Below are 26738 nucleotides of genomic sequence, written 5' to 3'. Positions count from 1 at the left end.
GGGGGATCTCCCACAGAATTTTTTTTAAAAGAGCAAGCCAAATTTTGTATATTCTGGTGAATTTTAATGAGTATGAAGCCCTCTGAAACAAAGAAAACTCACTTCAAACTATGGGGGTCTGGGGGATCTCCCACAGAATTTTTTTTTAAAAGAGCAAGCCAAATTTTGTATATTCTGGTGAATTTTAATGAGTATGAAGCCCTCTGAAACAAAGAAAACTCACTTAAAACTATGGGGGTCTGGGGGATCTCCCACAGAATTTTTTTAAAAGAGCAAGCCAAATTTTGTATATTCTGGTGAATTTTAATGAGTACGAAGCCCTCTGAAACAAATAAAAGTCACTTTAAAGTGTGAAGTAAAAACACACTATTGATTACACAGGGGTCTGGGGGATCTCCCCCAGAAATATTTTAAAAGAGCAAGTCAAATTTAGTATATTCTGGTGAATTTTAATGGGTATGAAGCCCTCTGAAACAAAGAAAACTCACTTAAAACTATGGGGGTCTGGTGAATCTCCCACAGAATTTTTTTAAAAGAGCAAGCCAAATTTTGTATATTCTGGTGAATTTTAATGAGTACGAAGCCCTCTGAAACAAATAAAAGTCACTTTAAAGTGTGAAGTAAAAACACACTATTGATTACACAGGGGTCTGGGGGATCTTCCCCAGAAATATTTTAAAAGAGCAAGTCAAATTTTGTATATTCTGGTGAATTTTAATGGGTATGAAGCCCTCTGAAACAAAGAAAACTCACTTAAAACTATGGGGGTCTGGGGGATCTCCCACAGAATTTTTTTTAAAAGAGCAAGCCAAATTTTGTATATTCTGGTGAATTTTAATGAGTATGAAGCCCTCTGAAACAAAGAAAACTCACTTCAAACTATGGGGGTCTGGGGGATCTCCCACAGAATTTTTTTAAAAGAGCAAGCCAAATTTTGTATATTCTGGTGAATTTTAATTAGTATGAAGCCCTCTGAAACAAAGAAAACTTACTTCAAACTATGGGGGTCTGGGGGATCTCCCACAGAATTTTTTTAAAAGAGCAAGCCAAATTTTGTATATTCTGGTGAATTTTAATGAGTACGAAGCCCTCTGAAACAAATAAAAGTCACTTTAAAGTGTGAAGTAAAAACACACTATTGATTACACAGGGGTCTGGGGGATCTCCCCCAGAAATATTTTAAAAGAGCAAGTCAAATTTTGTATATTCTGGTGAATTTTAATGGGTATGAAGCCCTCTGAAACAAAGAAAACTCACTTAAAACTATGGGGGTCTGGTGAATCTCCCACAGAATTTTTTTAAAAGAGCAAGCCAAATTTTGTTTATTCTGGTGAATTTTAATGAGTATGAAGCCCTCTGAAACAAAGAAAACTCACTTAAAACTATGGGGGTCTGGTGAATCTCCCACAGAAATATTTTAAAAGAGCAAGCCAAATTTTGTATATTCTGGTGAATTTTATTGAGTATGAAGCCCTCTGAAACAAAGAAAATGTTATATGGCTGGGGGGGCCTGGCTGCCGGTTTGTTTCTGTCTTTTGGTTTTCCTCCCAGGTGGCGTGCATTTGGGACTGAGTGGCTGTGTTGCTGAGGCTGTCAGGACCTCACCCTGATCACCTGCGACTCGTCAGGACTCACAGCTGTGGTGCATCTGGATGGATTGGAACATGTTGGCATTTAAGACTGGAGTGCACAGTGTGTATTTGCCAGAGACTCGACCTTGTGACCAGACGGGTGAGATCGTCGTCTTGGGAGCCATCTCATCAGCAGCGGATGCTGAGAACGTCCAGGTTTGATGCACAGTCTGTGAAAGAGGAGGGGGTGAGGTTTCACGCTCGTCAGCACACTTCCTGAGGTACGTTAGATTTTGTGACTAACAGTTATACAGTCAGTAAATGTGGTGTCCCTCACACCTTATTGTATTGAGCTGTTTGTTAGTCATGTATCAGCTTCCACTGCAGTGGAGTTTTGTGAACTGGATGTTCCATGCCTGCAGGTTGGGAAGCTGATCAGTAATCAAGCCAGGAAGTGTTTGCTGTTTGTACACCTTTAAGTGTTCTGTGTGTAGAGTGTGGACTCAGATAATGGTTCCTTCTTTCACAGACTCGGTTGTTGCGGCCACCTGGGGGGTGTCGGCGGGGTCCTTGGGTCCGAAACAGCTTCTGGCTCCGGACCGTTAGCGCTGCTGGGAGCGCACCACGCCAGACCGCACCTTTTTGTTATTATATTATCACTGTTATGTATTAAATTCAGTTAGCCTTTGTACCGTGCTCTGCTTATTTCATACTGGGTCCTTCAAACGCTGGTCGGTTCTCCGAGCTGCGTCCGACACATAACAGTAGTCTCTGGCCAAACATCACGGACCCAGCGGTAGCAGAGACGGTAACGCGCCGGGAAGGCGGCAGCAGACGTTCAGTGGTTATCCGGATCAGTTGCGGGGCTCTCCGCCCGGAAGGTGCGTGTTTGAGAACCCATTACTGGATACTGATTTGTGCTCTCTTGCAGCCGTGTTCCTGTGTTGTGCCTTATCCGTGGGTCGTGGTGGAGTGTGACTGGCGACGGCTTCGCGTCACACTCCGACCGGATAAGAGGTTTAAACGGGAGCTGCAAGAGTGCGTTTGTAATGGGGTCACGCGCACGGCGGAGCTCTGTTAGCACGGGTCGCTGGGCTTCCTGTGTTACAGTCGTAGCCCCGTTTCCCCGGACAAAGGTAACTACTGCGTCTGTTGTTTCAGCTCCGGCGTTATTTAGTTGAGCACATTTTGGTTGTGTGTTGCACTCAGCTGCGCACATAAAAGCAGCTCGTTTGTTTTTTCTGTCGCCAAAGGGATTTTTTCATTTTTTGCACTCTGGCTCCCCCTTGTGGTGACTGAATCACGTTACCGTCAAGCTCTTGAGTAGGAACAGGTGTGTTCCATTTGGTTGAGCTTGACGGTATAACTCACTGATTTGTTTTGTTAGTTCATTTTGTGTGGGTGTTTTTTGAGTTGGTTTTTGTGTGGGATTTTATTTTTTGTTGTCCACTATTTGTCTGGGGTTGTGACCCTGCAGCCTGTCTGGAAAAAAACAAAAAAAAACAAAAAAAAGGACCCAAACAACTGTGTGTTGGTCTGTTTGTTTTTTCTTTTATTTCTTTTTGTTTCACATCCCCAGGGTTAGATGGAACGGTCCCCTGGGGGGTGATGGGGTGGTACTTGGGTTGTTTTTTCTCTTTATTTTTTGTTATGCCCTCTCTTCTCCTCTGACTCCAGCCGGGTGTGCCGTAGTGTCGGCATTGCTGGAGGGGTGCAGTTAGGTTGTGCTGGGCGTTTCCCAGGTAGCCTCTGCACCCGGGAGGGGAGGGGGGGGTTTGGGGTATCTTTTTGTTTCCCCCCCCAGTTTCCGCCCTCAGGGTTTGACTGTGGTGTCCTCTGGGGGGGAAAGGGCGTTGGGTCCATCTAGCCGTGGACGGCCGGGGCTGGGTCCATTGGTCATGAGGGGAGGCGTCTCCTGGGGTTGACGAGTGGTCCTCTGGGAGGCGCTGGTAGTCCCCGTGGGTGACGTTGGATCCCAGAGGGACCTCGGCCGTGGTTATTACTCCTGGAGCTGGCGGGAGGCCCTCTGGGGGGTGTTGGTCCCTACGTGTCGTTTGGGGGGAGGAGGGGGGGTATTTTGGCATTTTTGTTTGAGCTCAAGTTTGGGTTGTTTTTCCTTTCTCCCCTTCCCTGGGGTTTGATGGGACGGTCCCCTGGGGAGGGGGGGGGGTGTTTTGGTTGTTTTGTTTTATGACTGATTACACATGTTTGGATAAAGGCTGACCGCACAGGTGTAGGAACTCCTGGCCACACCTGTGCTAAGAGACTGTCAGAAACAAGGGCAAAGATGCAGCCAGTTCAACCAGTCTGTTGGAGGATGAACGCGGACACGGTTTCCAGCCATGGTCCCTGGAGGGGGGTGTTTCTCCTGGGCCAGGTGTGCGTGGTCGCCGGGAGGCTTCCCGTGAGGGTGGGGTACTGTTATATGGCTGGGGGGGCCTGGCTGCCGGTTTGTTTCTGTCTTTTGGTTTTCCTCCCAGGTGGCGTGCATTTGGGACTGAGTGGCTGTGTTGCTGAGGCTGTCAGGACCTCACCCTGATAACCTGCGACTCGTCAGGACTCACAGCTGTGGTGCATCTGGATGGATTGGAACATGTTGGCATTTAAGACTGGAGTGCACAGTGTGTATTTGCCAGAGACTCGACCTTGTGACCAGACGGGTGAGATCGTCGTCTTGGGAGCCATCTCATCAGCAGCGGATGCTGAGAACGTCCAGGTTTGATGCACAGTCTGTGAAAGAGGAGGGGGTGAGGTTTCACGCTCGTCAGCACACTTCCTGAGGTACGTTAGATTTTGTGACTAACAGTTATACAGTCAGTAAATGTGGTGTCCCTCACACCTTATTGTATTGAGCTGTTTGTTAGTCATGTATCAGCTTCCACTGCAGTGGAGTTTTGTGAACTGGATGTTCCATGCCTGCAGGTTGGGAAGCTGATCAGTAATCAAGCCAGGAAGTGTTTGCTGTTTGTACACCTTTAAGTGTTCTGTGTGTAGAGTGTGGACTCACATAATGGTTCCTTCTTTCACAGACTCGGTTGTTGCGGCCACCTGGGGGGTGTCGGCGGGGTCCTTGGGTCCGAAACAGCTTCTGGCTCCGGACCGTTAGCGCTGCTGGGAGCGCACCACGCCAGACCGCACCTTTTTGTTATTATATTATCACTGTTATGTATTAAATTCAGTTAGCCTTTGTACCGTGCTCTGCTTATTTCATACTGGGTCCTTCAAACGCTGGTCGGTTCTCCGAGCTGCGTCCGACACATAACAGTAGTCTCTGGCCAAACATCACGGACCCAGCGGTAGCAGAGACGGTAACGCGCCGGGAAGGCGGCAGCAGACGTTCAGTGGTTATCCGGATCAGTTGCGGGGCTCTCCGCCCGGAAGGTGCGTGTTTGAGAACCCATTACTGGATACTGATTTGTGCTCTCTTGCAGCCGTGTTCCTGTGTTGTGCCTTATCCGTGGGTCGTGGTGGAGTGTGACTGGCGACGGCTTCGCGTCACACTCCGACCGGATAAGAGGTTTAAACGGGAGCTGCAAGAGTGCGTTTGTAATGGGGTCACGCGCACGGCGGAGCTCTGTTAGCACGGGTCGCTGGGCTTCCTGTGTTACAGTCGTAGCCCCGTTTCCCCGGACAAAGGTAACTACTGCGTCTGTTGTTTCAGCTCCGGCGTTATTTAGTTGAGCACATTTTGGTTGTGTGTTGCACTCAGCTGCGCACATAAAAGCAGCTCGTTTGTTTTTTCTGTCGCCAAAGGGATTTTTTCATTTTTTGCACTCTGGCTCCCCCTTGTGGTGACTGAATCACGTTACCGTCAAGCTCTTGAGTAGGAACAGGTGTGTTCCATTTGGTTGAGCTTGACGGTATAACTCACTGATTTGTTTTGTTAGTTCATTTTGTGTGGGTGTTTTTTGAGTTGGTTTTTGTGTGGGATTTTATTTTTTGTTGTCCACTATTTGTCTGGGGTTGTGACCCTGCAGCCTGTCTGGAAAAAAACAAAAAAAAACAAAAAAAAGGACCCAAACAACTGTGTGTTGGTCTGTTTGTTTTTTCTTTTATTTCTTTTTGTTTCACATCCCCAGGGTTAGATGGAACGGTCCCCTGGGGGGTGATGGGGTGGTACTTGGGTTGTTTTTTCTCTTTATTTTTTGTTATGCCCTCTCTTCTCCTCTGACTCCAGCCGGGTGTGCCGTAGTGTCGGCATTGCTGGAGGGGTGCAGTTAGGTTGTGCTGGGCGTTTCCCAGGTAGCCTCTGCACCCGGGAGGGGAGGGGGGGGTTTGGGGTATCTTTTTGTTTCCCCCCCCCAGTTTCCGCCCTCAGGGTTTGACTGTGGTGTCCTCTGGGGGGGAAAGGGCGTTGGGTCCATCTAGCCGTGGACGGCCGGGGCTGGGTCCATTGGTCATGAGGGGAGGCGTCTCCTGGGGTTGACGAGTGGTCCTCTGGGAGGCGCTGGTAGTCCCCGTGGGTGACGTTGGATCCCAGAGGGACCTCGGCCGTGGTTATTACTCCTGGAGCTGGCGGGAGGCCCTCTGGGGGGTGTTGGTCCCTACGTGTCGTTTGGGGGGAGGAGGGGGGGTATTTTGGCATTTTTGTTTGAGCTCAAGTTTGGGTTGTTTTTCCTTTCTCCCCTTCCCTGGGGTTTGATGGGACGGTCCCCTGGGGAGGGGGGGGGGGTGTTTTGGTTGTTTTGTTTTATGACTGATTACACATGTTTGGATAAAGGCTGACCGCACAGGTGTAGGAACTCCTGGCCACACCTGTGCTAAGAGACTGTCAGAAACAAGGGCAAAGATGCAGCCAGTTCAACCAGTCTGTTGGAGGATGAACGCGGACACGGTTTCCAGCCATGGTCCCTGGAGGGGGGTGTTTCTCCTGGGCCAGGTGTGCGTGGTCGCCGGGAGGCTTCCCGTGAGGGTGGGGTACTGTTATATGGCTGGGGGGGCCTGGCTGCCGGTTTGTTTCTGTCTTTTGGTTTTCCTCCCAGGTGGCGTGCATTTGGGACTGAGTGGCTGTGTTGCTGAGGCTGTCAGGACCTCACCCTGATAACCTGCGACTCGTCAGGACTCACAGCTGTGGTGCATCTGGATGGATTGGAACATGTTGGCATTTAAGACTGGAGTGCACAGTGTGTATTTGCCAGAGACTCGACCTTGTGACCAGACGGGTGAGATCGTCGTCTTGGGAGCCATCTCATCAGCAGCGGATGCTGAGAACGTCCAGGTTTGATGCACAGTCTGTGAAAGAGGAGGGGGTGAGGTTTCACGCTCGTCAGCACACTTCCTGAGGTACGTTAGATTTTGTGACTAACAGTTATACAGTCAGTAAATGTGGTGTCCCTCACACCTTATTGTATTGAGCTGTTTGTTAGTCATGTATCAGCTTCCACTGCAGTGGAGTTTTGTGAACTGGATGTTCCATGCCTGCAGGTTGGGAAGCTGATCAGTAATCAAGCCAGGAAGTGTTTGCTGTTTGTACACCTTTAAGTGTTCTGTGTGTAGAGTGTGGACTCAGATAATGGTTCCTTCTTTCACAGACTCGGTTGTTGCGGCCACCTGGGGGGTGTCGGCGGGGTCCTTGGGTCCGAAACAGCTTCTGGCTCCGGACCGTTAGCGCTGCTGGGAGCGCACCACGCCAGACCGCACCTTTTTGTTATTATATTATCACTGTTATGTATTAAATTCAGTTAGCCTTTGTACCGTGCTCTGCTTATTTCATACTGGGTCCTTCAAACGCTGGTCGGTTCTCCGAGCTGCGTCCGACACACAACAGAAAACTTACTTCAAACTATGGGGGTCTGGGGGATCTCCCACAGAATTTTTTTTAAAAGAGCAAGCCAAATTTTGTATATTCTGGTGAATTTTAATGGGTATGAAGCCCTCTGAAACAAAGAAAACTCACTTAAAACTATGGGGGTCTGGTGAATCTCCCACAGAATTTTTTTTAAGAGCAAGCCAAATTTTGTATATTCTGGTGAATTTTAATGGGTATGAAGCCCTCTGAAACAAAGAAAACTCACTTCAAACTATGGGGGTCTGGGGGATCTCCCACAGAATTTTTTTTTTTAAAGAGCAAGCCAAATTTTGTATATTCTGGTGAATTTTACTGAGCATGAAGCCCTCTGAAACAAATAAGTCACTTCAATCTGTGAAGTAAAAACACAGTATTGATTATGGAGAGGTCTGGGGGTGCTCCCCCAGAATTGTTTTAAAAGAGCAAGTCAAATTTTGTATATTCTGGTGAATTGTAATGGGAATGTAGTCCTCTGAAACAAATAAAATCACTTTAAAGTGTGACGTAAAAACACACTATTGATTATGGAGGAGTCTGGGGGATCTCCCCCAGAAATTTTTTAAAAGAGCAAGTCAAATTTTGTATATTCTGGTGAATTTTAATGGGTATGAAGCCCTCTGAAACAAAGAAAACTCACTTCAAACTATGGGGGTCTGGGGGATCGCCCACAGAATTTTTTTAAAAGAGCAAGCCAAATTTTGTATATTCTGGTGAATTGTAATGGGTATGAAGCCCTCTGAAACAAAGAAAACTTACTTCAAACTATGGGGGTCTGGGGGATCTCCCACAGAATTTTTTTTAAAAGAGCAAGCCAAATTTTGTATATTCTGGTGAATTTTAATGAGTATGAAGCCCTCTGAAACAAAGAAAACTCACTTCAAACTATGGGGGTCTGGGGGATCTCCCACAGAATTTTTTTTTAAAAGAGCAAGCCAAATTTTGTATATTCTGGTGAATTTTAATGAGTATGAAGCCCTCTGAAACAAAGAAAACTCACTTTAAAGTGTGAAGTAAAAACACACTATTGATTACACAGGGGTCTGGGGGATCTCCCCCAGAAATATTTTAAAAGAGCAAGTCAAATTTTGTATATTCTGGTGAATTTTAATGGGTATGAAGCCCTCTGAAACAAAGAAAACTCACTTAAAACTATGGGGGTCTGGTGAATCTCCCACAGAATTTTTTTAAAAGAGCAAGCCAAATTTTGTATATTCTGGTGAATTTTAATGAGTATGAAGCCCTCTGAAACAAAGAAAACTCACTTTAAAGTGTGAAGTAAAAACACACTATTGATTACACAGGGGTCTGGGGGATCTCCCCCAGAAATATTTTAAAAGAGCAAGTCAAATTTTGTATATTCTGGTGAATTTTAATGGGTATGAAGCCCTCTGAAACAAAGAAAACTCACTTAAAACTATGGGGGTCTGGTGAATCTCCCACAGAATTTTTTTTAAGAGCAAGCCAAATTTTGTATATTCTGGTGAATTTTAATGGGTATGAAGCCCTCTGAAACAAAGAAAACTCACTTCAAACTATGGGGGTCTGGGGGATCTCCCACAGAATTTTTTTTTTTTAAAGAGCAAGCCAAATTTTGTATATTCTGGTGAATTTTACTGAGCATGAAGCCCTCTGAAACAAATAAGTCACTTCAATCTGTGAAGTAAAAACACAGTATTGATTATGGAGGGGTCTGGGGGTGCTCCCCCAGAATTGTTTTAAAAGAGCAAGTCAAATTTTGTATATTCTGGTGAATTGTAATGGGAATGTAGAACTCTGAAACAAATAAAATCACTTTAAAGTGTGACGTAAAAACACACTATTGATTATGGAGGAGTCTGGGGGATCTCCCCCAGAAATTTTTTAAAAGAGCAAGTCAAATTTTGTATATTCTGGTGAATTTTAATGGGTATGAAGCCCTCTGAAACAAAGAAAACTCACTTCAAACTATGGGGGTCTGGGGGATCGCCCACAGAATTTTTTTAAAAGAGCAAGCCAAATTTTGTATATTCTGGTGAATTGTAATGGGTATGAAGCCCTCTGAAACAAAGAAAACTTACTTCAAACTATGGGGGTCTGGTGAATCTCCCACAGAATTTTTTTAAAAGAGCAAGCCAAATGTTGTATATTCTGGTGAATTTTAATGAGTATGAAGCCCTCTGAAACAAAGAAAATCACTTTAAAGTGTGAAGTAAAAACACACAATTGATTATGGAGGAGTCTGGGGGATCTCCCCCAGAAATGTTTTAAAAGAGCAAGTCAAATTTTGTATATTGTGGTGAATTTTAATGGGTATGAAGCACACTGAAACAAAGAAAACTCACTTCAAACTATGGGGGTCTGGGGGATCTCCCACAGAATTTTTTTTTAAAGAGCAAGCCAAATTTTGTATATTCTGGTGAATTTTACTGAGCATGAAGCCCTCTGAAACAAATAAAAGTCACTTCAATCTGTGAAGTAAAAACACAGTATTGATTATGGAGGGGTCTGGGGGTGCTCCCCCAGAAATTTTTTAAAAGAGCAAGTCAAATTTTGTATATTCTGGTGAATTGTAATGGAAATGTAGTCCTCTGAAACAAAGAAAAGTCACTTCAAACTGTCAAGTAAAAATTCTTCTAAAATTCTAATCCGGTGAATGCACCAAATGGGTGCTGTGTCACTGGCTGTACAGTCAATAAAATACAACATTAGGGCCTAAAACAACTGACAACGTTGTTCTGCTGTGCACAAAGTAACACTGTCACCAGTTTTGAAAACGCATGCACACTGAGAAACTCAAAACTGGCTTATTCACATTTAATCTGTAAAATGCTCTCACTCGTAAAACAAACTAGGGCTGCAACTAACGATTATTTTAGTAATCGATTAATAATTTTTTTTTTTTAACTTACATATGAGTTTTGCCATTATTTCTTGAAGTGAGTTATTATTAAAAGGCCTTTATCATGCAACGTCAACGTTTGAGATTGTAATAAAGTTATGATGTTATATTCTCGTCAAAAAGAGTCCACAAAAGTATTTCAAAGGCCTGACTAAAGTGTAATATGTGATCTTTAATAAGTTATTTTCATGAAAAAAGACACAAATGTGCGGTTTACTGCATTTTATTTTTTTTCTTGTGTAAAAACACATCTTAGATGTGGTTTGACCGAAACAAATTGTCATTAAACTTAAATAAAACAGGGATGAAGTGGAGGTGTAAGAGTCACTAGGTGTTCACAGGAAACAGTTATTTCTATATTTATTTATTTATGTTCATTGTTAGTTGGTTTTACCTTTTCTGTTGTGTTTTGTTTTATCAGGTTGTTTTTGTCTGTTTCTCTAAAATTGTATTGTAACAATATTTGTTATTTTGTTGTTGTTGGTATTATTATTATTATTAATATATATATAAATAAAATAAAAAAATTACAATTCGTAAAACATATGACTCTTTTATGACAACAAACACTAAGCCATTAATTATTTATTATACAGAAAACATGCACACAAACTGCTGAGATGCGAACAGCTTAATGCTAATTTTAACATTGAAAACGCCATAGACATGCTAACGCGTTAGCATTGGTCCCGTTTTTAAGTTATAAAATACATCTATCAACTGTTTTAGAAGACCATAACAGGTCGGTTTAATATAAAAAAGGTAAATATTACTCTCAGACATATGCACTTTAGGGTTTTAGTGGGGGAAAATTAAGATAAAGCGAAACCATTGAAACAGTGAGTCGGATCGATGCGTCAATGGTTCAAACCAAAGCCACACCCTGCTCAACTTGGGGAAGGTCTGCCAACGTTCCCACGAAGACAGTGAGGAGAAGAACCGTGGCTCATGGCAAGCAGTAAACAGAGCGGTGACGAGTGAAAATTCACACAGTCCCTTCCTCCGCAGACCACGCTGACATTGCTACTGCTTTGATTAGCGCAGAACGGGATGTTGCTTTGACAGTGAGACTATCATATTTCGACCCCAAAACACGCATGACACCACGTGCGCACGCGTATGTGTGGCTAAATTTTCAAAATGACAGAAATCCGTTGTGGTGACGGAGAACTTTAACCCATGACATATGATGAATATGATGCCACAAGCTTGGTGCACCTATCTTTGGGCAGTTTTGTCCATTCCTCTTTGCAGCACCTCTCAAGCTCCATCAGGTTGGCTGGGGAGCGTCAGTGCACAGCCAGTTTCAGATCTCCCCAGAGATGTTCAATCAGATTCAGGTCTGGGCTCTGGCTGGGCCACTCAAGGACATTCACAGAGTTGTGCTGAAGCCACTCCTTTGATATCTTGGCTGTGTGCTTAGGGTCCTGCTGAAAGATGAACCTTCGCCCCAGTCTGAGGTCAAGAGCGCTCTGGAACAGGTTTTCATCCAGGATGTCTCTGTACCTTGCTGCATTCATCTTTCCCTCAATCCTGACTAGTCTCCCAGTTCATGCTGCTGTAAAACATCGCCACAGCGTGATACTGCCACCACCATGCTAAACTGTAGGGATAGTGCCTGGTTTCCTCCAAAAATGATGCCTGGCATTCACGCCAAAGAGTTCAATCTTTGTCTCATGAGACCAGAGAATTTTGTTTCTCGTGGTCTGAGAGTCCTTCAGGTGCCATCAAGCCCTTTTGCCCTGATCACTCAGTTTAGACTGGCGGCCAGCTCTAGGAAGAGTCCTGGTGGATTAGAACTTCTTCCATTTATGGATGATGGAGGCCACTGTGCTCATTAAGCATGGGCCAGTACTAGATTTGGACGGTATGATAACCGTGGGCAAAAATACTGCAATTTCACGGTTTAATGTATAGCTTTAAAATGTGCTTTAACAACATTATGGCTATTTGCATATGAAGCGCGCGTGATTCAGGTGCACTAATTCTACCGCTATGAGCACTATACCACTGATAACTTTAGAGAAACTACCAAATAATAGTCTCTCTTTTAGACATGTAACTTCTGCCCCGTGGGAAACATGACTTACTTGCTTAGGGAGAACCGTTGGCTGGAATAAGGTCCGGAACTCCGGATGCTCAATACTTGGCCCAGCTTCACCAACAAAGTGCTTGGAATAGATGTATTTGTCCTTCTTGACATGTTTGTGGGAGAAATTTGGTCAACCACAAGCACGACTTGAGTCCACCACTTATACTTCTCAGTGATTTCAAAGATGGGATAAAGTTTACTCCTTCCGTGTAATCCTTTGCTGGTATCTTGGATCACTCTGTGTCTTTTATTACAGAGATTAGAGCATGCCATAGGTATTAAAGGCACTGCGCTGCGGTGGTTTGAATCATATTTGTCTAATAGATTACAATTTGTTTATGTAAATGGGGAATCTTCTTCACAGACTAAAGTTAATTATGGAGTTCCACAAGGTTCTGTGCTAGGACCAATTTTATTCACTTTATACATGCTTCCCTTAGGCAGTATTATTAGACGGTATTGCTTAAATTTTCATTGTTACGCAGATGATACCCAGCTTTATCTATCCATGAAGCCAGAGGACACACACCAATTAGCTAAACTGCAGGATTGTCTTAGACATAAAGACATGGATGACCTCTAATTTCCTGCTTTTAAACTCAGATAAAACTGAAGTTATTGTACTTGGCCCCACAAATCTTAGAAACATGGTGTCTAACCAGATCCTTACTCTGGATGGCATTACCCTGAGCTCTAGTAATACTGTGAGAAATCTTGGAGTCATTTTTGATCAGGATGTGTCATTCAAAGCGCATATTAAACAAATATGTAGGACTGCTTTTTTGCATTTACGCAATATCTCTAAAATCAGAAAGGTCTTGTCTCAGAGTGATGCTGAAAAACTAATTCATGCATTTATTTCCTCTAGGCTGGACTATTGTAATTCATTATTATCAGGTTGTCCTAAAAGTTCCCTAAAAAGCCTTCAGTTAATTCAAAATGCTGCAGCTAGAGTACTGACGGGGACTAGAAGGAGAGAGCATATCTCACCCATATTGGCCTCTCTTCATTGGCTTCCTGTTAATTCTAGAATAGAATTTAAAATTCTTCTTCTTACTTATAAGGTTTTGAATAATCAGGTCCCATCTTATCTTAGGGACCTCGTAGTACCATATCACCCCAATAGAGCGCTTCGCTCTCAGACTGCAGGCTTACTTGTAGTTCCTAGGGTTTGTAAGAGTAGAATGGGAGGCAGAGCCTTCAGCTTTCAGGCTCCTCTCCTGTGGAACCAGCTCCCAATTCGGATCAGGGAGACAGACACCCTCTCTACTTTTAAGATTAGGCTTAAAACTTTCCTTTTTGCTAAAGCTTATAGTTAGGGCTGGATCAGGTGACCCTGAACCATCCCTTAGTTATGCTGCTATAGACGTAGACTGCTGGGGGGTTCCCATGATGCATTGTTTCTTTCTCTTTTTGCTCTGTATGCACCACTCTGCATTTAATCATTAGTGATCGATCTCTGCTCCCCTCCACAGCATGTGTTTTTCCTGGTTCTCTCCCTCAGCCCCAACCAGTCCCAGCAGAAGACTGCCCCTCCCTGAGCCTGGTTCTGCTAGAGGTTTCTTCCTGTTAAAAGGGAGTTTTTCCTTCCCACTGTAGCCAAGTGCTTGCTCACAGGAGGTCGTTTTGACCGTTGGGGTTTTACATAATTATTGTATGGCCTTGCCTTACAATATAAAGCGCCTTGGGGCAACTGTTTGTTGTGATTTGGCGCTATATAAAAAAATTGATTGATTGATTGATTGTCCGACACAGGCCATAGCTACGGTGCTTTGTTGCCACCATTTTTGGCTTGAAGGGCTATTCCACGGAAAATAAAACAAAAAAGCTGACTTGGTCCTTTAAACGGAGGGAAAAGTTCAGTGTAGGCTTTGCCTCCTTCAGCCATGATGCAGCGTTAGCTAATGTTATCTGCCTGTTTGTAAAAAGAGACAGAGGTGTGCACCAGGGGGAAGGGCGGCAGCGGCCACCTCCACCCTGCCTGTCAAGAATTCTCACAACCTGCTCATACTGTAGGGATGGTATGACGGAAAATTTTAATGGTTTTGATACCGTGGCTTTTTCATACCGTGGTATACCGTGAAACCGGTTATCGGCCCATCTCTAGTGCTCATTGAGACTTTCAAAGCAGCAGAAATGTTTCTGTACCCTTCCCCAGATTTGCCGCTCAAGACAATCGTGTCTTTGAGTCTGCAGATAATTCCTTTAACTTTATGCTTGGTTTGTGCTCTGACATGCACTGTCAACTGTGGGAGCTTATATGTAGACAGGTGTGTGTCTTTCCAAATCATGTCCAATCAACTGAATCTACCCCAGGTGGACTCCAATTAAGCTGCAGAAACAACTCAAGGATGATCAGTGGAAACAGGATGCACCTGAGTTCAATTTTGAGCTTCATGGCAAAGCCTATGAATACTTACAGTAGTGTTCAGAATAATAGTAGTGCTATGTGACTAAAAAGATTAATCCAGGTTTTGAGTATATTTCTTACTGTTACATGGGAAACAAGGTACCAGTAGACTCAATAGATGATTCTCACAAATCCAACAAGACCAAGCATTCATGATATGCACACTCTTAAGGCTATGAAATTGGGCTATTAGTAAAGAAAAGTAGAAAATGGGGTGTTCACAATACTAGTAGTGTGGCATTCAGTCAGTGAGTTCGTCAATTTTGTGGAACAAACAGGTGTGAATCAGGTGTCCCCTATTTAAGGATGAAGCCAGCACCTGTTGAACATGCTTGTCTCTTTGAAAGCCTGAGGAAAATGGGACGTTCAAGACATTGTTCAGAAGAACAGCGTAGTTTAATTAAAAAGTTGATTGGAGAGGGGAAAACTTAGACGCAGGTGCAAAATGTTATAGGCTGTTCATCTACAATGATCTCCAATGCTTTAAAATGGACAAAAAAACGAGAGACGCGTGGAAGAAAATGGAAAACAACCATCAAAATGGATAGAAGAATAACCAGAATGGCAAAGGCTCACCCATTGATGAGCTCCAGGACGATCAAAGACAGTCTGGAGTTACCTGTAAGTGCTGTGACAGTTAGAAGACACCTGTGTGAAGTTAATTTATTTGCAAGAATCCCCCGCAAAGTCCCTCTGTTAAATAAAAGACGTGCAGAAGTTACAATTTGCCAAAGAACACATCAACTGGCCTAAAGAGAAATGGAGGAATATTTTGTGGACTGATGAGAGTAAAATTGTTCTTTTTGGGTCCAAGGGCCGCAGACAGTTTGTGAGACGACCCCCAAACTCTGAATTCAAGCCACAGTTCACAGTGAAGACAGTGAAGCATGGTGGTGCAAGCATCATGATATGGGCATGTTTCTCCTACTATGGTGTTGGGCCTATATATCACATACCAGGTATCATGGATCAGTTTGGATATGTCAAAATACTTGAAGAGGTCATGTTCCCTTATGCTGAAGAGGTCATGCCCTTGAAATGGGTGTTTCAACAAGACAATGACCCCAAGCACACTAGTAAACCAGCAAAATCTTGGTTCCAAACCAACAAAATTAATGCCTCGCAGATGTGAAGAAATCATGAAAAACTGTGGTTATACAACTAAATACTAGTTTAGTGATTCACAGGATTGCTAAAAAAGCAGTTTGAACATAATAGTTTTGAGTTTGTAGCATCACCAGCAGATGCTACTATTATTGTGAATACCCCCTTTTCTACTTTTTTTTTTTTTTACTAATAGCCCAATTTCATAGCCTTAAGAGTGTGCATATCATGAATGCTCGGTCTTGTTGGATTTATGAGAATCTACTGGTACCTTGTTTCCCATGTAACAATAAGAAATATACTCAAAACCTGGATTAATCTTTTTAGTCACATAGCACTACTATTATTCTGAACACTACTGTATCTGTGTGATTTTTTTTTATTTTTTATTTTTAATACATTTGCAAAATTCTCTCTAAAAAAACTTTTTCACCAAGGCTGTAACATAAAAAATACAGCAGGTAGACACTTGTCGTGTGACTCATACGCAACCAGCACACTCACTGACTCAGTTCAAAAAATCGATGACATATCATTTGCAATCATAGTCTGAAATCAAAGTTCTCAAAAACACAGAAATTATGAAAATAATCCAAAAATAATATTTTTCTAAGAAATAGAGAAATACCCCCAGGGGAACCCGAGAGGGGGGGAGGATGAGTTCCCCAACAGGACAGACACAACGCCGAATGAAATGCTTGGTACGTGAGAGTGCAGCACAGCGCACAGGACTCAGTCTTGGTGAGACGACGGAGGAGCCCGGCCGAGAGACACCCCACAGAGCCCAGAACCTCTATGTGACAAGCTCTCCAGCCCCCAGCAAAGTAGTTTAACAGCCACGCATTAAGTGGCCTGCAGCGAGCCAGCACAAAGTGTGGCACCAATTTGATGTAGACGCAGCCAGAATCATTAAAGCAATAGCAAAAGGGGATGCTGACAGGCGGCTCCAGACCATGACAACCATCATTGTCACTTTTGGAACAGAGAGGTTTGGTGTGGAGGAGTGCAAGTCCAGCAGACCTGACTACATTAAAAACCGAAGGGCTGAAAAGATCCACCATCTGCGGAAAGAGCTGCGGGCCCTGGCTAGGCACTACAAGGTAGCGACAGAGGAGGAGAAACCACCACTAGCTGAGCTCCGGAACATCATGCTGAAGAAACTCATGACTCTGCGAAGACATGAATGGCACAGGAGATGGAGGAGAGAGAAAGCCAGGAAGCGAACTGCATTCATAGCCGATCCATTCGGATTCACCAAACAGCTGCTGGGGAAGAAGCGCAGTGGGCGGCTAGTTTGCTCCAAGGAAGAGTTCCAGTTCCTCGAAAGCAACCTGAGCTACGCTGAAAGAGAGCACGAGCTAGGGCCTCAAAGTGCCTTGTTGGACATGCCGACTCCCTCTGTTGAATTCACCACCTCTGAGCGCACCTGGAAGGAAATCCAAGAGGTGGTGACTGCAGCCAGAGCAAAATCAGCTCCAGGACCCAGTGGAGTACCCTACAAGGTGTACAAACGCTGCCCGGAGCTTCTTGGAATCCTCTGGAAGATCCTGAGTGTGATCTGGCACAGAGGAGCTGTTGCGGATCAGTGGAGGCAGGCGGAGGGTGTCTGGATACCCAAGGAGGAGAATTCCACCAAGTTAGAGCAGTTCAGAACAATCTCGCTCCTTAGTGTGGAGGGGAGGATTTTCTTCAGTATCCTTTCCAGAAGGTTGACAGACGTCCTCCTTAAGAATAGCTACATTGACACTTCGGTCCAGAAAGGTGGGATTCCAGGAGTGTCAGGATGCTTGGAACACACCGGGGTTGTCACCCAGCTGATTAGGGAGGCACGAGAGGGTAAGGAAGACCTTGTGGTGCTTTGGCTTGACCTGGCCAATGCCTATGGCTCCATACCCCACAAGCTCGTGGAGACTACCCTGGTTCGGCATCATGTACCTAGGAAGATCAAGGACCTCATCCTGAACTACTATGGGAATTTCAGGTGCAGAGTCACTTCTGGAAGTGTAACATCAGACTGGCATCGGCTTGAAAAGGGCATCATAACTGGGTGCACCATCTCAGTTAGCCTTTTTGCCCTGGCCATGAATATGGTTGTCAAAGCAGCTGAGGAGTGCAGAGGCCCTCTGTCCAAGTCTGGCATTCGGCAGCCCCCCATCAGGGCCTTCATGGACGATCTCAGAACCCCAGCGCATTAGCTTCATGGTTCGATCCACTTATGATGTCCTGCCCAGCCCATCTAATCTCCACCTCTGGGGCATGGGTGACTCTCCGGCTTGTGCACTGTGCTCTAGGAGAGGTTTCCTGGAACATATTCTGAGCAGCTGCTCGATAGCCTTGGGAGAGGGCCGATACCGTTGGCGGCACGACCAGGTGCTTTAGTCTATTGCAGATACTCTCTCTAAAGCAGTGGATAAAAACTACAGCGCCAGGCAACAACTGGGCAGAAGGAGCATCAGCTTCGTCAGGGCTGGAGAGCAGCCTCAGTCACACCCCAAACCTGTAGCCAGCCTTCTCACCTTAGCTGTTGACTGGGATCTACGAGTGGCTATGGACAAACAGCTCAAGTTCCCAGACTATGTCGCAATAACTGCTTTGAGGCCAGACATCGTGCTCTCGTCAGTTTCCTCAAGGCAGGTGCTATTGATTGAGCTGACAGTTCCCTGGGAGGATCGCATAGAGGAGGCAAATGAGCGTAAGCGGTCAAAGTACCAGGAGCTGGTCGAGCAATGCCAAAGAAGAGGCTGGAAAGCACGCTGCGAGCCCACTGAAGTGGGGTGTAGGGGTTTTGCTGGCCGCTCACTATGCAAGGTGTACTCGCTGCTTGGCATCACAGGGGCTGCAAAACGGAAAGCCATCAAGTCCACCATGGAAGCAGCAGAAAGAGCCTCCAGATGGCTTTGGATCAGGAGGAGCGATCTGTGGGCAAATGCTACTGGGACACAAGCCAGGGTCTGATCTTCCCTGGCTGGGTCGCCGGAGGGAGGGCGTATGATGTTGAAAGACCCAAAATGTCCGATGAGCTACGGAACATCACTGAAGATGTGTCCCAGTGCATCTTAGGATGTATCTTTTAGCTAAGGGTTCTAGTAATCATTTAAATCCTTGGTATTACATGTGTGAGAAATTGAATCATGGATGGCTGTAGATGGTTATTGATACAACTGGATTCTAAACTGTCTTCCACAGAATGACATGCTCAAAGTGTGAAATCAAAGTTATCAAAATAGATTTTCCCCCACTGATGTGTATATAAAACACTGGATAGGTCATTGGCTAATAGTTTTGAAGTAAATCAGCCGCCACTAAATTTGCTAAATGGCATCATCATCTAATTTGCATATTATTTGCATAATATGATGTTGTAACAGATGCTGTAGGAAAAAGAATAACTTTGTGGGAGAGACAAAAAAGTGAGCAAAAACACTTTAACATTTAGAACTACAAATAAACTTGATTCTTGATTTATTTTGGCATTAACATTGGCCATCACTTCTCAAAGTAAAGTAATAACTTCTCTAGGCCAGGATGATCAGTTCATCCCAGCAGTAATTTAGGTGAGAAACAAATTTTTTGTTTTAGATCCCTTCTAAAACAGGGCAGAATCAGCCGCGGTGGCAACAAGCGTACGTGATTCATTTACACTTTGAATGCAGAGGAGTGTAGTAGATCTCTGTTTGCTCTGTGCTTTGCAAATGCCATGAAGCACACTGTGTACTGACAGCTTGTAACTGCTTAGGGGCAGTGGGGACTTCAGAACAGAGACTGTAGATCATTATGTGCTCTCACTGAGTCGCCAACACCAATGAGTCAGCGCTTCTGTCTTTGTGCACCCTGCCCACTGCTGTAGGGAAGCATCATTTAACTTGACAGCATACAGAGGTTCAGCTATGAGGCAGAGGTCTTGAAAAGGAAAGCAGGTCTGACTTATTGTTTTGGTTTATAAATCAAAGTAGTCCAGATAGAATAACTACATTAACGTCAACTCTTAAAATGTACAATGTGAAACATAACACATCTGTTAATTTTAAAATAATGCATTAATTCTGAAGATTTGAACACACACAGATGTCCAAAGGGATTATGGGTAAGTTGTGATTCGACAACCGTGTGATATAACCGCGTGCCAGTAGATGGCAGTGTTCTATGCATTTTGAACCTGGTTATATCACACAGCTGTTGACCTGAATCAGAACTTACACAGACTTTTTGGTTCTGCAAGTGCCTTTTTTTCTTTTCTTTTTTTTCTACAAATGAAAAAAAATGACATACTTTACAAAACCCATTTATCTGTAAAGACCAACACACACACATTACATTAACTTGCATTGGTTTTTACATAGAATGAATTAGTCAACCAATCAGTGTGAGTGGAGGCTGAGTTTACCCATAATCCCTTTGGGCATGTGTGTGTGTGTTATAGTTCAAATCTTCAGAATTAGTGCATTCTTTTAAAATGAACATATGTGGTATATTTTCACGTTGTACTTTTTAAGGGTTGACATTAATATAGTTATTCTATCAGGATTAATCTGATTTATAAATCAAAACTAGGGATGCACCAATACCACTTTTTCCAGACGGAATACAAGTACATACATTTGGGTACTTGCATCATGAGCCGCAGTTCATCGATTATCACCTCGTTTCTGCTTAAACCTGAACTCCAGTCATCATCTATCTCAGTGACAGATATCTGAAGCTTTTGTACAACAATCATTTCCACATAAATTCAGCATTATTTCATCATAAAAGACGGAGGAAGAGATCAGAGCATTGCAGCTACACGAGCTGGTAGCTGATGTGCTTACTGCTCGTTGGTCATTTCAAGGCGTCACCAAGTGTTGCCTTGTTTCTGTTTAAACTGACTTTATAATGCTTTAAGAGGTTTCACCTTGTCATCTGATGGTCAATAATCCCATTATTCCATTTGATCACTTGGGTAAAGAGACTGTTCAGAGCTCCGAAATGACGCATGCGCAGTGGAGGCAGGGCGGACCAATTTTTAGGGGCGGACCATTCGGTCTGCGACACTGGGTCATAAACAAACTGCAACTCGTCCGCATTCCACCACATCGTCACTTTTTCTTTGCATTTTCACTTTGTTTGCGGGACAATTTGCCATGTTTCTGATGGGGATAAGCAAGGGTTGTCCCTGGAAGCACAATTATGCTCTTTCATTTTACCCCTTTAGCCCCACCCTCAACCGAGACTATGGTTCCGTTAGAGTTTTATCAAAAAAATTTAAAAAATTTAACATTAATCAATCAATCAATCAATTTTATTTATATAGCGCCAAATCACAACAAACAGTTGCCCCAAGGCGCTTTATATTGTAAGGCAAGACCATACAATAATTACGTAAAAACCCCAATGGTCAAAACGACCCCCTGTGAGCAAGCACTTGGCGACAGTGGGAAGGAACAGAAGTTCAACAGAAGTTTGTTTCGTTTGCCCTCATCACAGGGCCATAATGGAATAATATACTTTCTGTGAATATGAAAACTGTATTCCATAAAGTATTAAAGTTACAGCCAATGTCAAAGTTTATTGTCAAAAATTATGTTTTTACCCCAAAGGTACGCATGGGTATAGGACAACAATGCACCATCTAGTCCTCATCCAGACAAAAGATGCTGCCGCATAAGGAATCTCTATATCAACACTTAGTGAAACTATAGTGCCTGGAAAAAACACAGGGTCTATGGGCATAACAACGACAACAACAGATGGATCATTCATTACATAGACTCACATTACATTGCATGAGTCAAAAATGTGGAAATACTTTCTGTAAATACTTTCTGGATGCACTGTATCTATGATTGCCCAGCAAATACATTAAGTTGGCATGAGAGTCATGTCAATTTGAACCATCTTACCTTTATACAATTGTTGGATTTGTAATGTTTCCATTACCTTAAAAAAAAGAAGAAGAAGAAAAAAAAAGCTTTTCTTCATCCATTCTCACTGATAAAAAGTTACATTCAAATATATTAAACAAATGTGATCTTCTACTTGAAAAACATGCATCATGCTAAAGGGCAGTAGTTTTGAATGTACCTGGGAGAGACAAAGGCTGCTCTCTGGAAAAAGCTCGATACACATCTTAATCACCTCCGGTAGCCTTTGCAGGGTCATGAAGTGAGAGAGAAGCATCACATGATCCATTCTGCTGCCCATGCATACAGTGTTCTTTAAGAGGTCCCTCATGGAATTCAGAGTGGTCTTCATCAGGTCACACTCAATACTGATGCTAGGCAGGACAGCAACTAGCCTAAGCAGTGCGGTAACTGTTGGGTGACTCTTTGACTCAGGATGGATGAGTGTTTCCGCAATGGATGTGGGAGGAGAAACATCCTGGTATTTCTCTCTCCAAACTGCAGCCCAGGCATTGATTTCCTGCTCAGCTGCATCGGGTTCAGCAAGATCCACAAGATGGAGGCTAAACGGCTTGTCTGCAGAGTCTGGCAGAATAGGCTGCGGATTACAGGCAGGCAACAACGACAAGATTGACAGAGCCTTTAAGTGACTATCTGAGAAGCTGTGCTTCATCTCGTCAATGAGACTTCTGAGGAGAGGAACGCTGAGATTTTCTCTGTAATATATCTCTGGAGATTCATAGCTGTTGACTTCCTCTGAGAAGCACACTTGTTCTGGAGCTACCTTGGTTGCTAGCTGGAATGCCTGGTCAAACCACACAGCGTGCACATTGCTTACATTTTCCAACATTTTGTTAAGAGTGTCAATGATTGAGGGGATTTTTTCCACTTCACAGAGAATATCAGCAGGGTTTCCGCAGCGAAAGACAGTGCTACAGTTACGAAGAGGAGCACAAGCATTCTTCAAAATCACAAGAGTGACAATGAAATCCAGATTTCTCAAAGCGGTTGCGAGAACTTGAGCATGCATTGACTTGGCACCTGTGGCATTTGAACTAACAGCATCTAGGCAACCGAGAATACCCTCCAATGTGTCAGCAAGTATGTCAAAGAAATCCTCTCTCTTTTTCCACCTCGAGCAACATGTTTCTGGAATTTCCTCGAGAGCTTCCCTTGGCATATTCAACAGCCCGTCTACAGCCTGTGCCAACTGTTCCTCCAGACAAGGAGATTCATCGAAAAACAGGAGCAAATCTTCTGTGATGTCCAGCATTTTTACTACTGATGGGCAAGGCACACTTCCTGCAAGCCAGTGGGCAAGGCCGCAAGACTCACTAGGTGTAACAACAGCGAGTGGGTAGCTCTGGAGGAAATCCAAGGACATCCTCCTCAGGCTTTGGTAACATGAGCCCAAAGGCATAAATGCTTGTCCACGACACTGAGACATTGGTAGGTTCCATTCTTCAGTGAGAATTTTTGCAAGGTTTCTTGCTTGTACACTGACATCACAGCTTTCATCAAATGGTAAAAAACCCAAAAGTTCTACTTTGGGAGCAGATTCTCCGACATAACGGACAAAAACAGGCAAATGCTTTTTGTCAGCAATTTTAACAGATTTGTCTGTGATAAGTGAGAAGTATGGAGATTCGTGTATTTCCTTCAGTATGACATCTCTGATTCCTCTTATGATTAATGTCACCATCTCAGCCTTGCCTATAGAAGGTGCATGTTTGCTCTCACTTTCAAACCAGTGGCACATGCCAAGCTCCTGCATGAAAACGTCTCTGTCCTCTTCCGACATGTCCAAGAGATTCAGGTTCTTCTTGCCCAGTTGTGTAGCCAGTCTGAATAATGTCACCAAATTCTGCCGATTATCTCCTGTGTGCTCATTCTCATCTGTTGGTTTCATGTCTTGGTCCTCGACCTCCTGATAGCATGGAGGACCTACAACGACAATTTTCTGAATCTTGGGCTCCTTTTGTTCCTCGCTGACACTACCAACTACATATTTCAAAAAGAAAAGCAGGAAAAAAGTCATCAGATCTTCAAGTCATACAAATGTGAATGATCAAATAACTTTTAATAACCAAATGAGACCTCACAGTCCTGCTCGCATTAAAGAGGAACGCTGGTATTTTTTAACCTGGGAAGTTTTAGGGCTCCATTTTTTTAGTCAACACAAAAACTTTGTTCATGAAGTGCTCATTCTTGTTGTAAACAGAAGAACAAGCCTCTCACCAAGATTCATTCAGGAAGCCGTTCATTTCAGCACTTAACATTATTATTTTTTGTACTTGTGATGGGGAGGTGATGGTCTAGTGGTTAAGGTGTTGGGCTTGAGTCCAGAAGATCATGGGTTCAAATCCCCACCTGACTGGAAAATCACTAAGGGCCCTTGGGCAAGGTCCTTAATCCCCTATTGCTCCCGGTGTGTAGTGAGCGCCTTGTATGGCAGCACCCTGACATCGGGGTGAATGTGAGGCATAATTGTAAAGCACTTTGAGCATCTGATGCAGATGGAAAAGCGCTATATAAATGCAGACCATGCAGTCCATTTACTTGTATCCGCAGGCTAACCTCCCAATTAAATGTCGGTCCTCATCTTTTTAAGTAGCTCTTCTTCCTCGTGCTTTGTCACACAGGTGACAGAATCTGTTCTGTACACAAAATGTTTCCGAAGGACTTCTGAACAACAAGTTTATTTGTTATATTCCCACCGAATCTGTGTTTTGTAATTCAGTTCATTTCTTGTGGATACAATATTCTCATGGTCTTATTTAGTCATTATAAAAGATAATTAAAATCATACCTTCCATACAATCTTCAGGGTTCTTGATGAAGCTTTTGGATTCCTTGTCCTGAGAATAAAAATGTAAAAAGATTTAACAAATGAATACTGAATAAAAACAAATTGAGGTTTCACGATAGGTTTTTTTTAAACCCAAATCTGAGCCTACTTTTTAATACATTGCAAAATTGAGTATGTTAACAACACTTTAAAATACTGAAGCATTTATTTTTCCTATTTCATAAGGTTACACAGCAGGCTCAGCCAGTATGATGACATTTCATTTGACTTAAATGTTTGATTAAGAGTCACCACATTCTTAATACTTATAGAGTGGTGACAGGATTAAAGGTGGCTGTACACTACTTACAAATACAATGTGTGGATTCATACAAATCCACACATTATGACTCAATCATATGCATGTATTCCCAGGACAGCACATACACACAGGCAAGCATGCACACACACACACAAATAAATGTGCACATTTTACAGGTGAAATATCAATCTTCCCATGGCCAAAGTCCATCAAACGTCCATAAAGAATTTGTGTGATGTGAAGATGTATAAAACCAAATGACAAGAAAAAAGCTGCACACCTACAAAACCTTGAAGTGGTCATGTGCGTGCGTGTGTGTGTGTGTGTGTGTGTGGTTGGGGGGTGGGGGCAATAATGCTAATCAATGCACAACATAATTTATTCCTATGGTTTGATTAATAGATAACACACAAAATAAATAACTTTGGCTGCCCACAAAGCCCAGTCATTCATTCTGCAAAAAAGTTTCTTTCTCGCTCTCGCTCATAAAAAAAAAAAAAAAAAAAAAAAAAAAAAAAAAAAATCTATCCCACCCTCAGTCTATGTATTCCTTGTCTTGTGTTATCCACTAACACAGAATAATGCCTGTTGCTCAGGTGTTATTTGCGCTCTTATTTTAGTGCATTCAACTTGACACAAGGCATTAATGTGGGAATTAAAAAATCAAATGGTAGAACAAAGGATCCTTGGTTCAAATCCCAGCCTGACCGGAAAAGGGCCCTTGGGTAAGGTCCTTAATCCCCTAGTTGCTCTTGGTGTGTAGTGAGCGCCTTGTATGGGAGCACCATGACATCAGGCTGAATGCGAGGAATTATTGTAAAGCGCTTTGAGTGTCTGATGCAGATGGAAAAGCGCAATATACAGTAGTGTTCAGAGAAATACTAGTGCTATGTGACTAAAAGGATTAATCCAGGTTTTGAGTATATTTCTTATTGTTACATGGGAAACAAGGTACCAGTAGATTCAGTAGATTCTCACAAATCCAACAAGACCAAGCATTCATGACATGCACACTCTTAAGGCTATGAAATTGGGCTATTAGTAAAAAAAAAAGTAGAAAAGGGGGTGTTCACAATAATAGTAGTGTGGCATTCAGTCAGTGAGTTCGTCAGTTTTGTGGAACAAACAGGTGTGAATCAGGTGTCCCCTATTTAAGGATGAAGCCAGCACCTGTTGAACATGCTTTTCTCTTTGAAAGTCTGAGGAAAAGGGAAGTTCAAGACATTGTTCAGAAGAACAGCGTAGTTTGATTAAAAAGTTGATTGGAGAGGGGAAAACTTAGACGCAGGTGCAAAAAATTATAGGCTGTTCATCTACAATGATCTCCAATGCTTTAAAATGGACAAAAAAGCCAGAGACGTGTGGAAGAAAATGGAAAACAACCATCAAAATGGATAGAAGAATAACCAGAATGGCAAAGGCTCACCCATTGATCAGCTCCAGGATGATCAAAGACAGTCTGGAGTTACCTGTAAGTGCTGTGACAGTTAGAAGGCGCCTGTGTGAAGCTACTTTATTTGCAAGAATCCCCCACAAAGTCCCTCTGTTAAATAAAAGACGTGCAGAAGAGGTTACAATTTGCCAAAGAACACATCAACTGGCCTAAAGAGAAATGGAGGAATATTTTGTGGACTGATGAGAGTAAAATTGTTCTTTTTGGGTCCAAGAGCTGCAGGCAGTTTGTAAGACGACCCCCAAACTCTGAATTCAAGGCACAGTTTACAGTGAAGACAGTGAAGCATGGTGGTGCAAGCATCATGATATGGGCATGTTTCTCCTACTATGGTGTTGAGCCTATATATCACATACCAGGTATCATGGATCAGTTTGGATATGTCAAAATACTTGAAGAGGTCATGTTGCCTTATGCTGAAGAGGACATGCCCTTGAAATGGGTGTTTCAACA

At 43.3% G+C, this 26738-nt stretch overlaps 1 protein-coding gene across 1 annotated transcript in view; it reads right to left on the bottom strand.

The window, feature by feature from the left end:
• The window catches only part of si:dkey-250d21.1, a 121339-nt gene that overhangs the window by 12498 nt on the left and 82103 nt on the right, over positions 1 to 26738 (bottom strand). The window contains exons 8-10 of the mRNA XM_034179123.1: positions 24532 to 24580; positions 21904 to 23723; positions 21723 to 21759 (exon numbers count right to left, since the gene is read on the bottom strand). Of these exons, the coding sequence (XP_034035014.1) occupies positions 21723 to 21759; positions 21904 to 23723; positions 24532 to 24580 (1906 nt within the window). The remainder of the gene's footprint in view (positions 1 to 21722; positions 21760 to 21903; positions 23724 to 24531; positions 24581 to 26738) is intronic.

Source organism: Thalassophryne amazonica, chromosome 9 (genome assembly GCF_902500255.1).
Source record: "Thalassophryne amazonica chromosome 9, fThaAma1.1, whole genome shotgun sequence".
NCBI lineage: Eukaryota > Metazoa > Chordata > Actinopteri > Batrachoidiformes > Batrachoididae > Thalassophryne > Thalassophryne amazonica.
Note: the sequence above shows the minus strand (reverse complement) of the source record. Positions and strands in the feature narration are given on the sequence as shown.